The sequence below is a fragment of the Cervus canadensis genome, chromosome 18 (assembly GCF_019320065.1).
Source record: "Cervus canadensis isolate Bull #8, Minnesota chromosome 18, ASM1932006v1, whole genome shotgun sequence".
NCBI classification, from domain to species: domain Eukaryota; kingdom Metazoa; phylum Chordata; class Mammalia; order Artiodactyla; family Cervidae; genus Cervus; species Cervus canadensis.
In genome coordinates this window covers 40,781,708-40,794,621 of record NC_057403.1, presented here as the reverse complement: position 1 = coordinate 40,794,621, position 12,914 = coordinate 40,781,708, and the positions used below count along the sequence as shown (strand labels likewise).

General features: G+C 42.1%; 1 protein-coding gene across 1 annotated transcript in view; it reads left to right on the top strand.

Moving 5' to 3' along the window:
- Nucleotides 1-12,914, top strand: part of NUP93 (nucleoporin 93) — a 105,424-nt gene that overhangs the window by 55,110 nt on the left and 37,400 nt on the right. The window contains exon 4 of the mRNA XM_043435304.1: nucleotides 11,475-11,537. Within this exon, the coding sequence (XP_043291239.1) occupies nucleotides 11,475-11,537 (63 nt within the window). The remainder of the gene's footprint in view (nucleotides 1-11,474; nucleotides 11,538-12,914) is intronic.

Below are 12,914 nucleotides of genomic sequence, written 5' to 3'. Positions count from 1 at the left end.
GTTACTGAGAGGAAACAAGTGGATTTTAACTTTGATTTGTGTGTTTATGTTTTCAAAGCACTTAACCCTGAAGAATTTATAGTAAGTGTGTTTTACAGTAAACTGTACCATGAAGAATTTGCTCAGAATACTTTAGTAGCTGTTTCAGGAGTTGAATCTTCACAGAACTAGGTATCTTTTAACTTGATACCAAATTTATAAAGCCAGCTGTTCTTCCAAGTCTTGTTGCAGTAGCTGTTGTTCATCTTCTTCACTGAATGCTGTTTTCTCTAATTAGGAGATGTTTTTGAAACTAGGAGAGAGGAGGATTTTCACATCAGTCTTTTCATTGAAATTGGAAGGCTCAGTTTTCCTAAGCCCTCTTTAGAATCCCACAAAGATTCCGTAAATCTTGCATTAATCTTATGCTTGTCGCGTAAGAGCCTAGATCTCAATATAATTTTACTAATCCTGAAAGAGACATATAATATATTAATTGTTTACTGTATATAGTAGAATGCAAAGGGATTCTTTTCCTTTGGTTTTTACAAGGCTTGCATTTTGAAATAAAAGACTTGGAGGACAGCAAATTAGAACTCCTCTTAACTGCATCTTTGCCTGCATAAATGTTTGGTTGGATGACATAAAGGGTTATCACAAAGCCTTTCCTTGACATTTTTAAAGTAAAACTTGGTTGAAGATGCTGGTCTTATTCTCTTTCTCTGGCTTTATGTAAGCTGTGTACCAGGTACTCTTGAGGACATAGCAGAGACCCAGCTGCTTTCCATTTTCTTTACCTTCACCATGGTCTACTCCATGGTCTACTCAAGAGTGGCTACTGGGGAGAGGCTCGCATTTCTGGTACTTGTAGGGGATTCCTAAACCTCTTTAATGTGGAAATTTTAGCCTGGCTGGTAGTAGAGAGTCAGAGGCTGGGTCTTTCTGCTGCAAAAAATATGTTCCTATCAAACCTTTGAATGCTCTGGCAGTGCCATAATGTAGATAAGCTAACTTGTCGGCAAGCCTGCTAAGAGACGTTCGTGGCACTAAGATGGCAGTGAGGAAGGAGGAAAATGGCGTCCCCAGGAGCCCTGTGAGAAGAGGTGGGCCGCACGGGTCATCTTGCTTCAGTCAAGTCTGAAGATACCTCTAGCAGCACTACCTTGCCAGTTTACAGTTACTTTTTATTCTGTTAAACGGTAGAGATTTGAGATTTTCCTGAAGTAAAGACTGAATTAGCACTTGTATCTAGATAGCTTCCGATTGCTGCTTTTAAGAAATTGGTAGCAAATATGGATAAAACAAAAATTTAAATAAGTATTTTGTTAAGACTTCTGAATTTCCTTACTTTGTGTTTTCTTCTTTTTTTAATTGCGAAAACGTACTCCTTTCAATATATGATGGTTTTTCAGAAAACAAGACAGTATGCTTCTCCTTTATGGCAAGATGAAACTGGCATTCCTATGGGGGAAAAAAAACGTTATTTGTCTTTGATTCTGATTTTCTTTCTAGCTCTCTGTGGGCTTTGATTAGTTTAAGTATGAAATATATGTCAACTGCCTTCAAAAATGAAGTTTGCTGTATTTCTTTTGTAGTTTAAGGTATGGATTATTTTGGAAGTGAGCTATAGTCATGACGATGCTAATTTCTTACCTGTTCCCACCTTTCACAGAGTTAGAATTTCTGGAACTGGCTTTAGAGTTTATGTACTGTAATCAGCTCATCTTGCAGTTTAGTAAAGCAAGGTTGACTGCCATTAAACAACTTTCTCAAGGTCATGCGTCTGGAAAGCAGTCAATTTTGCCTGAATTCAGGCCATCAGACTCATAATCTATGCTATGCATCTGCCTGCATTTGACTGTTTTCTCTTGTGGGCTTACTGATTGGTGATGGATCTAATGGATTGAGCTTACAACAAAGTCCGTCTGTGCTTTAGCAACCTTCTCCCAGAGATGTTCCTTCTCAGTCTCGTCGGAAATAGCTTTAAGGAGTCTGCTTGAAGTCCTCCTGATCCTTTGATGTAGACAATACACATTTATAAACAAACAGTTAAAACAAGGTAAATCCTACAGGTTGAGCTTTTAGGCCCACTCTGTTGATTTGGCATGCAGGGTGAAGTACTTGTCTCCTGGCATGGACATGGGCATTCTGATGCATCCTCGCAGCAGATCACTCCTTCTTCTCCAGGTGTGAGGGGTCCCATGGGGCAGGGTTGCCCCTCTCCTCCTAGTATGCATAGGCTAGGTGAAGTTTTACCTCCCTGTCTGTTTCAGGCAATTTGTGTTTGAATAAGGGTCTTGCCCTCTCCCCTCCTGTTGCTCGCATTTGCCGTTTTAGCGAAGCAGTCGTTGGTGTTTTCTGTACCCGCAGTGACAGTGGTGAGTGCATCCTGCAGTATTCCCTCAGCTCTGACAGGGCAAAGTCAAAACGCTTCCGAACTTAATCAAGGTTTTAGAGAGAGTGTGAAACCCCAAGTACTGGTAGCAAAGGGGGTACCATGACAGATTCCGTCTAAGACAATGGCAAGTTATAAAAGAGAGAGTCTATTAGTGGTCTCCCAACAAATACATTTTTGTAAAAGAATTTCTGAATGAGAAGAAACTGCAGCAGAACCAAACCTCCCTTTTCCGTGACAGCCATGATGATCAGTGCTCCAATCCCATCAGCATAAGCAGTGCTGCATAGCAGGAGGAGCTGGGATTTTCGACTGCAGTGTGAATGACTGACACCGTGTACCAGCAGGGAATTAATATGACACGTGGTTCCCAAACACTGTCTTCGCTAAGGGCGCTCCTTGCGCTTGCTAAGTAGAACTCAGCAACTTAATCCTGAGTGCAGTGGAAACCAGTCTGGCAGAAACTACTCAGCTCTCACCTGACTGCCTCAGAGACACACCCTCTGCTGTCTGTCCTTCTCACAGCCCCCGAGTCTTGGTTTTGTCTGTTGCCAAGGGCAAAAGACACTAGATCTGACAAAGCAGGCAACCTGTATTTTTTTATATATATAATACAGGGTTCTTTTCATAAGTTCTTTTAAGTTTGGGTTGGGGTGGGGGACAGTGGGAGGGGACTTTGGCCGTGATAAAGGCCATGATTGATACGTTCCCATTTCATACTGCAGTGCGGTTTTAGTACCCAGAGTTCTTTGAACGTGGACTAATCCATCTCCAAGATGGAAATCCGTTCCCCAAAGACACATTAAAACATTTTTATCACCCTTTAATGTATCCTCCTTATCTTTTCATCATCTAAGAGTGGCTATGGGATTAATATTTTTTAGATCTAGTCTTACCTTTGGGTGAGGAGAGGGTTCTTCAGCTGATTTTTGAAGCCGGGCATACTTTGGCACACAGTTTATTCCACTCACAAAGCTAGATTGAAAAGTTTTCTCTTTAGAATCCTCCCTGTTTTTGTGACTTCAAAGGGTAGCTCTAACAGGTATGCTGGTTTGGGGGCCAGGGTCCGGGTTTGATGGGCAGGCGGAGGGCAGTACCTGCTCAGAGCTACTGTCCTTACTCTCTCCCATGGGGCCACCTCCAAGTCTGAGAGCACTTGGCAGGCTGGCCTCCTCGCTCCCTCCCTCCCTCGGCTTTCAGTGTTCTTACTTTTCGGCCCCCCCTTCCCAGGAGTGGAGAGAGAGGGCGGCCAGCGGCCAGCGGAGGCCGGTGACGGCCGCAGGGCGCATCCTGCGGCATTGCTGAGGTGCAGGCTCCGGCTTGTTTTCTGGAAGCGGTGAGGTGTGGGTATCCGCGCCAAGCAAGTCACATCCTCTCTCCAGGCCTCCTGTGACCAGCAGGGGAGAGCTGCTTACACAAGCCTGAAAGGTTATTGCAGGGCTCTGCTGCATTTGGGAGGAGGAGGGATTTCTGCTGAGAAGCCTTTCCCCCCTAGCTGACTAAATGGCCATCGTGTTTTATTTTACTCATTCATGTTATGCCCTCACTGCTCGCCCCACCCCATAGAGTCTCTCAGTACCTGACCTGGACACTTCCCTTTCCTGGATGACCAGAGGTAGATAACGGGGATGGCTGGGCCCCCTGAAAGGGACAGAACTGGTTTTGAAGCAGGAGCGCAAAGAGGCTTACATGGCCCTCACTGGAATGCAGACCTTAACCTTGGCCTTATCCTCCAAGTGCAGCAACCAGATGTGCTAATAAGCAGTCCCAGCTTGAAGCCTTGATGTAGAACCAGAAGAGACGTCTATAGTCGTTACCTGCCTACACTGTGTTGGCACGAGAAGTGTGCGGTGCATCCTTGCACCCCTCACCAGTGCCCCGCAGGAGTGACGTGTCCCCTTCTCAGAGGTGACTTCCCTTGTGGATCAGAGTGAGTCCTGCCTCTCACATGCTTTCTTCACCCAGTGCTGAGACTCTCGGAAGTTGGGTGTTTGTTTTATGATAGTTTTTTCCTCCTCCTCCTCTGCCCTTCCCTACTCCCCCTTCCTCCCCCTCCTCCCCTTTCCCTTCTGTTTTCCTTCTGCCCCCACCTCTCCTTCCTCCCCTTCCTCCTCCATTTTCCCCCTTGCCCATCTTCCCTCCTCCCTCTCCTGAGACAGGAAGGCTAATTCTTGAAGCGGTAGGCCTGAGGTCCTCATTCCTTTTCCTCCCTCAACTCCCTTCCTGTTCCCTCTCTCTCTCTCTCCTTTTCCGCCTCCTCCCTCTTCTTTCTGTTCTCTTGTGGGGTGGAGAGGGTCATAGGGAAGGAGCCACAAAAGGCTATTAGACAGACTTATATGAGTGGTTCTCTCAGAGGCCTGTGACTCTTCAGAGGCCTGGAAGAGGCGTTGTGTCACGGCGATACTGACATGCCTGATAGAGACCAGGCCAGCCAGTACACTTGGGTCAGAGTGCTGCCATAAGGCCCTGGGTGGGCCCGGGAGGAAGCATGCTCAGAGCTTTGTTTATACAGCTTGGGTTTACAGTCTCTTTGCACATGTTGAGTTCTCTTCATCCTGTGAGAACTTGTAGACCATTTGTAAACCAATTTGAATTATATGGGAGCAAGTGATTTGCTTCGCCTTCTTGGACCCAAGTCCATCACATAGTTGTGTGACCCTTTGTTTAGCCCAGCAGCGGAAGCCGTGTACGAAGTGGGACCCTGCAGCCTAAAGAGTGACAGATGGCCTGGTGCTCACACAGCACCGAGGTCTGCCACCTGTGGCTGCAGAGCTGCCTGTGGGCCAGTGGGTCTGCTGACGTGGCAAATGGGGGACAAACACCGGAGCCGCTTGCAGCATCTGCTGCCACCTGCTGAATGAGGGTGGCTAGGCTTTTGCATAAATGCACAGAGAGGAATCATACAGCAGCATTAAAAATGTATTACAGTTGACAGTGTCAGATCTTAGCCCTGCTTTCTGCAGGGGTATTTCTTGGAAAAACAAATATAATTACATATATATATATATATTTCTTTTAAATTTAATGCGATCTGAAAAATATATATTTAATACAATCTGTGAACAATTTAAAATATTAATTTTTTTGTAGAAAACAAGCAGTGAAACCTACTGTAAATATCTGAGTTGGTGAATAAAGCTTGGATTTGCTGTTTAGTCTGTATTTCTCACAAAAGGAGTTTGGTCTCTCATAGGCTTTTATATCTTCTTGTTTTAATGCATTAAATATTGATCTACTAAAATAACCAACCATGCTATAAAACCAAATGAAAGTTCCCCAAAATTTTGGAAAATGCCCCCCATTTCAAATTTCTCTGTTCGTCCTTTGGACTTATCAGTAGTAAATATCTCTTTGCACCTGAAAAATTCCTTCAGGCGATCTCTGTAGGCACCACAAAGGGAGCTAATGAAAAGCGTGTCCACACCATCTGATAAGCCCAGCGGCAGAGTGCTGGCAGGCTTTCTGATGCTTGTCTGAAAACCGCATCTTGCTTTGTCCTTCCTCACTTTCTCCTTAAGTAGCAGTTTTGCCTTTGTAAAAATTTTACCCAAGAGAAAACTTCAGAAGAGGTCATTCATTCAGAAATTGGCAAGAAGGTTTGGGAGAGGTTAAGGGAGTGATATTTTATTCAGAATGAGCTGAAGCAAATAATGGGTGCAGCTCGTATTCCTGTCTTGACAGAAAGTGGACACGTTTCTGTTTTCAGTATCCAAAGTTCTAAGGAATACTTATAGTGCTTATTGAAATCCCTGTTTCATCTTGGAATAGACCCTCTTGATTATTCTGTTTCTTAAGTTTATTTTTTGCCCTGCTTATTTTTCTTTCTTTCTTCATTGCCTTCCTAGCTCTTGCTTGTATCTTGGCAATGTTTTTTTTCCAACCACAGTGACCATTAAGTATGGTCACTGCTTAATTGTGTTAATATCATTTTGGATTTGGAATGTTGGTTATTGACTTCCTTTAAATATGTATGTTTTCCATGAGAGAAGAGAGATTTTTTTATAGCACTCACCATGTGTTTTTGTCTCGTGTCAGATACCTTCTGATAGAAAGTCAGGCCTGCTGTGGCTGCCTCACTTTAAATTTTGACAGGGTAGATTGCCAGTTGGTCTGTTGAAGGGAAAGAGACTTAGAGTGGTCTTTCGTGTTTTGAGCTCCATGTAAACTTTTGGCTTTTGTTTTATGGGGCCAACTTAGACTAATTATTTTATTTTTTGTTTTATTTTTTAATGATCAGGAAATCTATGTGTTCTTTACTTCAAACCATTTACGTAACTCTTCGACAAACCACTTACTTGTTGGTGGGAAGCAAAGGCCTGTGAAAGAATCAATGCAAGCTCTTTTGCCGTCACACTTCGCTAGCTAAAGGGGATACTAAAATTTTTCTCACAGAGACCCTTATTTCTTACACTTTTACTATTGGAAAGCAAATAAATGAAGAGAATTTGGCCATTTGACAAAAACAAACATCCTTGCCCACTCGCTTTTTCTGCAGTCATTTATAGTCTGAAACCCAGAGTGTGCGTGGTGATTAAGACAGTTTTTCATGCTTGTCTTTTTCAACCTGAGCCATTTAAAAGCCAGTTTGGCCTACCGGGTCCCTACACTTTTGATAGGAGACGTGGCTTACCTTGCGGCTGCATTCTAGATTGTTCTCAGCCAGTATATGTTGCAAGGCACCCACTTCTAAAGATGGAACACGTGGCTAGAGATATTGTGCATACGTACAGTGTTTATTGTTCCACAGCAATAAATAATAGTGATATTTTGGGACAGTATACAGTGGACAGTCTAGAACAGTGATTTCTCCATCTTTTATTTGTCTGTGATCCATAGTAAGAAATACATGTAACACCATGACCCACTTCTACATACAAATATGTATATATAATTGAAAGTTTCACAATACAGTATCTATCCATACTGTATATCTCTGTTACATTGTATTTCATTTTAAAAATGTTAATTTCATGACCCAATTATGAGTTCTGATGCACATTTTGAAAAACACTATTCTAAATAAATGCCCCAAACTTAACATTTATTGTTTCATTCCTCACCTGTGTGAGGTATGGGGGGGAGGGGTAAATATGCAAGCATAAAACAGCTGTTTATCTCATCCTGACTTGGATGGTAGAGTGGAAAAAGGTAGAAAAGGGGTCAGAAAATTTGGATTCCAAGTCTGAACTTGACTCCTTATGAACCAGGTCATCTTAATAAGGAACTGTAATGTTTTAGAGTTGATGGAAGCTCTGAAAACCATCTCGAAAGCCCTTTCAGCTTTTAAACCTATCTTAAGAACATATTGATACTTTATAGGGTTATCCAGTTAAGTACTGTTGAGAGTCAGTTGAGCACTGGGTTAAACGTAAAGACTAGAACCAATATGTGCAACACACACTTAGGACAAAGGGATAACCATACCCATGTAAGTGTTCACTCTTACTAGTACTGGCATAAGAATTGGTGTTCTGTGAGCCTTTAACTTCACCATCTATGAAGGGGAGTTGATAATTGATGAAGGAAACAAATCTAAGGATATTTTGCTCCCCTCCTGGACTCCATCCTTTTAGAGATAAAAGGAAATTTTATTTTTATTTTCCGAATATTACTAAGTTTACTATTCCCTCAGTGTTTCAGAAGCAATTGGTCTTTTGAGAGTTTGAGCTGTGCTTGAATTCTTCCCCTGCCTCCTCTTGGTTGGGAACCCTTGTCAGTGTTAATTGAATGCTGAAATCTGTTACCTGTAAAATGTGATTGGGAGGGGAGGGAGGAGAATGGATGTCTATTCTTTCATATTGTTAAAAGATTAGCAATAATGTCTTTGAATTGCTTGGAGCAGTGTCTGGCCCTTAATTGCTTCCTGAATAGAAGCTATTATATGTTACAGAAAGCTTGAAACCAAAACCCATTCAAGGAGCCAGTTAGAAAAGGGTCTGTTTCCAGGACTCTGGCAGAGAGGAGCATATACAGATGGGAAGTCAGGAGAAGTTATCTTACTTTGAAGGCCTGCAGATGTTTATGGAATGTTCTTTATTGAGGGGGCCAGCAGTAGAAGGGTTGGGGACTATGAGCAATTAAAAAAGCACTTGTTGACAAAAAGCGGGGAAATTAATGATGAGGCTATCTGAGGGTCCAGTTACACAGCTGGCATCTTCAGGTAGGAAGTGAGCTGTTGGGCCTTCTCTTCGACCAGGAATCTTCAGTGGGGCAGAGAGCCCCACCCGTGGAGAGAAGGCATCTCCTAGTACACTGTTCACGCCGCAGCTCACCTCTGTAGAAAAGCCATTTTCTGATAAGCTTTAAAAATATGTCTCTGGGGTGAAGGGCCTGAAAGGTGCCTCACAGGAGAAGAAAACACGCACATGGAAAAGGGAGGTGGAAGGAGAGACCCATGGGAACCTTGGACCGAGGCAGGTGTTTTCTTGCCCAACTTGTTAGTTCTTTGATTTGTTATTTTTCCTTAAGACATATGTTCTTTACAAGAATCTAACTGCCACTAGATGGCACACAGATCCCAGCACTATTCTGACTGGGTAATATGTTTAAGATTCTTTTCAAAAGATAGGTCACTGATATGTTTTTTTAAAAATAAAATATATTAAAATATTTTAACATTTCATGTTAGGAGTGAATAAAGGATGAAAAATTAAAATTCAAAATCCATGTATTTTGTAGACTTGGCTTGTGCTGTAGAGAAAGCCCTATTGTTGAGGTTCATCATGGCTCATGGTCTTTGTTCATATGTAGGTGATATCTGTAATTTGATTCTCATGCACAAATGCTTCATTTAATTTATTTAGTGAGATTTTGGGAAGGTGGGGTTTTGAGAAGAGAGTTAGCTATACCCCCTCCAACAATGCCTTTTTTTTCTTCATTTTTGTTTCTTAACCACCACTTGAAATTTCATTTCTTAGAAATTTTGAAACTGTGTTTCTTACAGAATATTATGTTGCTTTTAAACAAATGTCTGTTGCTTTGCATTTGTGTTTGAATTGTGTGTATGTGGGTTATAGACAGACATGGGTGCAGCTGAAAGAATGAGACGGCTGGTCACTGGGAAGAGCAGAGAAGCCCAGAGAGGATGTGGGGCAGTTGGCACAGCCCCTCCCACCCCAACCAAAAAGAAAAAATTGAAACCAGGCCTGTCAGGCAGTGGTTATCACCACCACCCTGACCATCAACGGCGTGAAACAGTGCAGCAAAGCACAGACTGTGCCTGCTCTTTGTTCAGGAGCAGCAGTGGCAGATAGTTCTGTCGCTCTGTTTGTAAACTGTGACACTAAGGCCTTCGGCCCTAGCCATTGAAGACCGGCTCAAGAAAAGGGAATCATAATAAAGGTTTGTTTATTTGATGTAATCATTCGCTGTGAAGGGTATGAACAAGGTCCATTAAAATCCTTCCCATCATTTCATGTCTGGCTCCCTTGCAATGGTCAGAAACAGGCACGTGGTGACAAGCTGCCCTCTCCTGAATGGATTCCATGGGGTCTTAGGTTTACATACTCTGGTTTATTGAGGCTATTATATTAGTTGGCAAGTGGCCGATGCTTCCTTCTCTCCACCCCTCCACCTCCCCCACATGTCAGTGTAGGTGTTTGGAGCAGCCTGAGTGCTGCCTCGGGGCTGCCTGCCCTGGAAAAGCCGACAAGAGAACTGCTCCCAGAGCTACTGGCCATTGTCCATTCTGGTGCTCAGCCCAGGTTGGGGTGTGATGACAGATGTGGAGAATTGTGCAAGGATCAGTCATATTTTTTTAAAATATATGTCTCCAGTCTTATCTAGCCCCCTACCACTGTTTTGTTTTGTTTTGTCTTAAGAATCATAGCCTTATAACTGGGACTGTTTGAATAAAATATACTAAAACATTACAGTTGTTGAGATATAAATAAGTGATCGATACATCAATCATGACAGTAAGTTTTCAAGAAAACTGTCAGATAATGTTTTACAATTTAGCATGAAACTTTTAGCTTAATTCTACTTTGTGTTATAGTTCCCCAAAGAGTTCCTAAAACAAGAACAGTAAAAACATGATTCTGAAAAAAAAAAGAAACATGATTTTGAACACATATAAATACACCCACAGTGTTCTTGATGCGCAAGTACCTTGAATTCCATAGTTCAGGTGGATCTAATGTATAGAATGATGCCAGTTCTTTCATTTACAACTAAGGCTTTGATCTCCAACTATTAGTTAATGGATTGTCTTCCTTGTTCCTACTTGGCCCCCACATCCTAGCTTCACTCCTCTGTGAAGGGCCAGGTACTAGCCTAGAGACAGGCATGGAAGCCCACTCTGTCTGCAGCTGTACCTTCTCCTCCTCCCCAGGATCTCAGGTTGAGCAATGAAGACAATAACAGCAAGGAAGTCACCCTGGGCATCTTGCTTTAATGTCACCAGCAGATCTAGATCTAATCAGTCCTAATGCTAGAACTACACGTATTGAGCCTTGGACCAAGCATTTGATTACATTATCTCCTTTAATTTTCATTTTACATCTGCGTAAACTACAGCTTAGAGAATCTGGGTGACTGGTCTAAAATCAAGTCACCCATGCGAGCAGTAAATAGGGGGAGCACAGTGTAAAACTAGGTCTGTTGTGTTACCGTGAAGTTGTATTTTACGCACATTTCACCCTGTGCATGTTAAACCAGCCTTGTGGGCTGGTTCCTCTTCCCCCACCTATATTAAATAGACAGTATATGTCATCTGGCCTGAAATAGGGGGCACATGTGGCATAACCCCAGAAGAAGTATGTAAATAAATGGTTTTGCAGGTATCCCAGCCATTGACAAACAAGTGAAAAACACCCAAACAGAAGGATGGCTGATGGCTTCCTCAATATTAGGAAGAAATCGTAGACCAGAACAGTTACAGGCACTGTGACTGGCTGCATATCCAAAACTGTAGTATATAATATTTTCAAGTTGAGAGCGTTTGTTGAGGGTGAAGGTAAGCAGGGTAACAGATGTCCTTATGGTTGTGTTTTTTTTTTTTCTTCTTCTTCTTCTTCTTCCTACAGTGTGCTTTTGATTCTTTAAAGGTTAATTTTGTTAATTTTGACCTAAGTTTTATCATTTCTCTCCTTCTTCCCAGGGCTTCCTAAAGAATGAAAAGGACAATGCCCTGCTGTCTGCCATCGAAGAGTCCCGGAAGAGGGTAAGAAAGGCATAGATGTATGCTGTTGTGAGGGCAGCATGGATGCTGGAGTGTACAGGTTCTAGAAGCTGGATTCTCTGTCCCAGGCCCAGCTCTTCTGGTAGTTCACCAGGGGGAGTTTTACAGTAACCATTTTTGAGGAAAATACCATGCTTGTAACTCTGTGTATATCCAGTAACTGCATCTGAGCTACTGGGCTGGGCAGTTAACCATTAAGTTAATCTTGAAATGGGAGAGCAAGGCAATTCTTTGATTTCATTGTTATAGTATAAATGGCATTTTGGTTTCTGTTGAACCAGCAATTCAGAAAAGCAGTTATGATCCTTGATAGTTTTCCCTAATTTATTTTCCTTTTGTCATAAAATTTGACTTTCTACACCACCTTTTAAATTCGCAATTTCTCCAAGCTCTTTCGAACAAATAAGAACATCTTGATGTTCAAGAGGATAGTATGTAAGTCAGCCAGAACAGCCATGACATGGGCAGCAATGTTTTGCAGCAAGCATTCCCACAGGATACTCAAAGATCATTGACTTTACTATCATGTGAGTTATCTTCAGTTGTTTGACAAGGATGAAAAGATCAAAACCTTTCCAAAACCTTCCATTATGGAGTAAGAGATTTTCAGGTCCCTGAGTCTTTTGGGAAAGGAGGAAGACACAGCTTAGTGATTATGTGGAGTTGGTTCTAAAGACGCAACTTTTCCCAGGAAGGAGGCTGGGGACTTCACGTTAGTCTGAAAGCAGTCTCTGTGTCTGCAAGGATGAGTTGGGGTGAAGGGACCTCTGTTCTGCTGTTTACTTATGTAGCCCATAGATCATGTGAAATACACTTGTATATTATTTATATGGTTCAAAAAACAAGAGAGAAAAAAAAATTAACTGCTTTTTGGTGTGCTTTATTAAATACTCCATACAGGTGAAAGTGTCTCATTAGGGTTGATGTGAGTGAGACAGGGCAGCATGGGGGCTTTCCAGCTCTAATTGATAAGAATATGTTTCAGAGACATTATTTGAATGACTAGTATGTTTAATTATCAGAGTAAAATTCCCTAAAATTTAATTAATTATATTGTTGGCAATAGTACTTATTCCTAGAAATAGAGAAAGTCACTTGATCCAGAATTGAAAAAAAAAAAAATTTAAGGTTTTTTTTTCCTTTTTGTTCACACTTGGAATGAGTTACTCACCAACATTGATTCTCCTGCTGTACAGGACCAATGAAATTAAATTAGGATTGTCGAATGCCACCGAGCCTTATTAATCCATTTACCCTGCGGATGTGCTTCTGAAATTGGCAGTCTCTGAACGTTGTGCCATACTGAGACTAAATGTGCAGCCAGCCAAAACATTTAAGTGACATACCACAGTGCAAAAT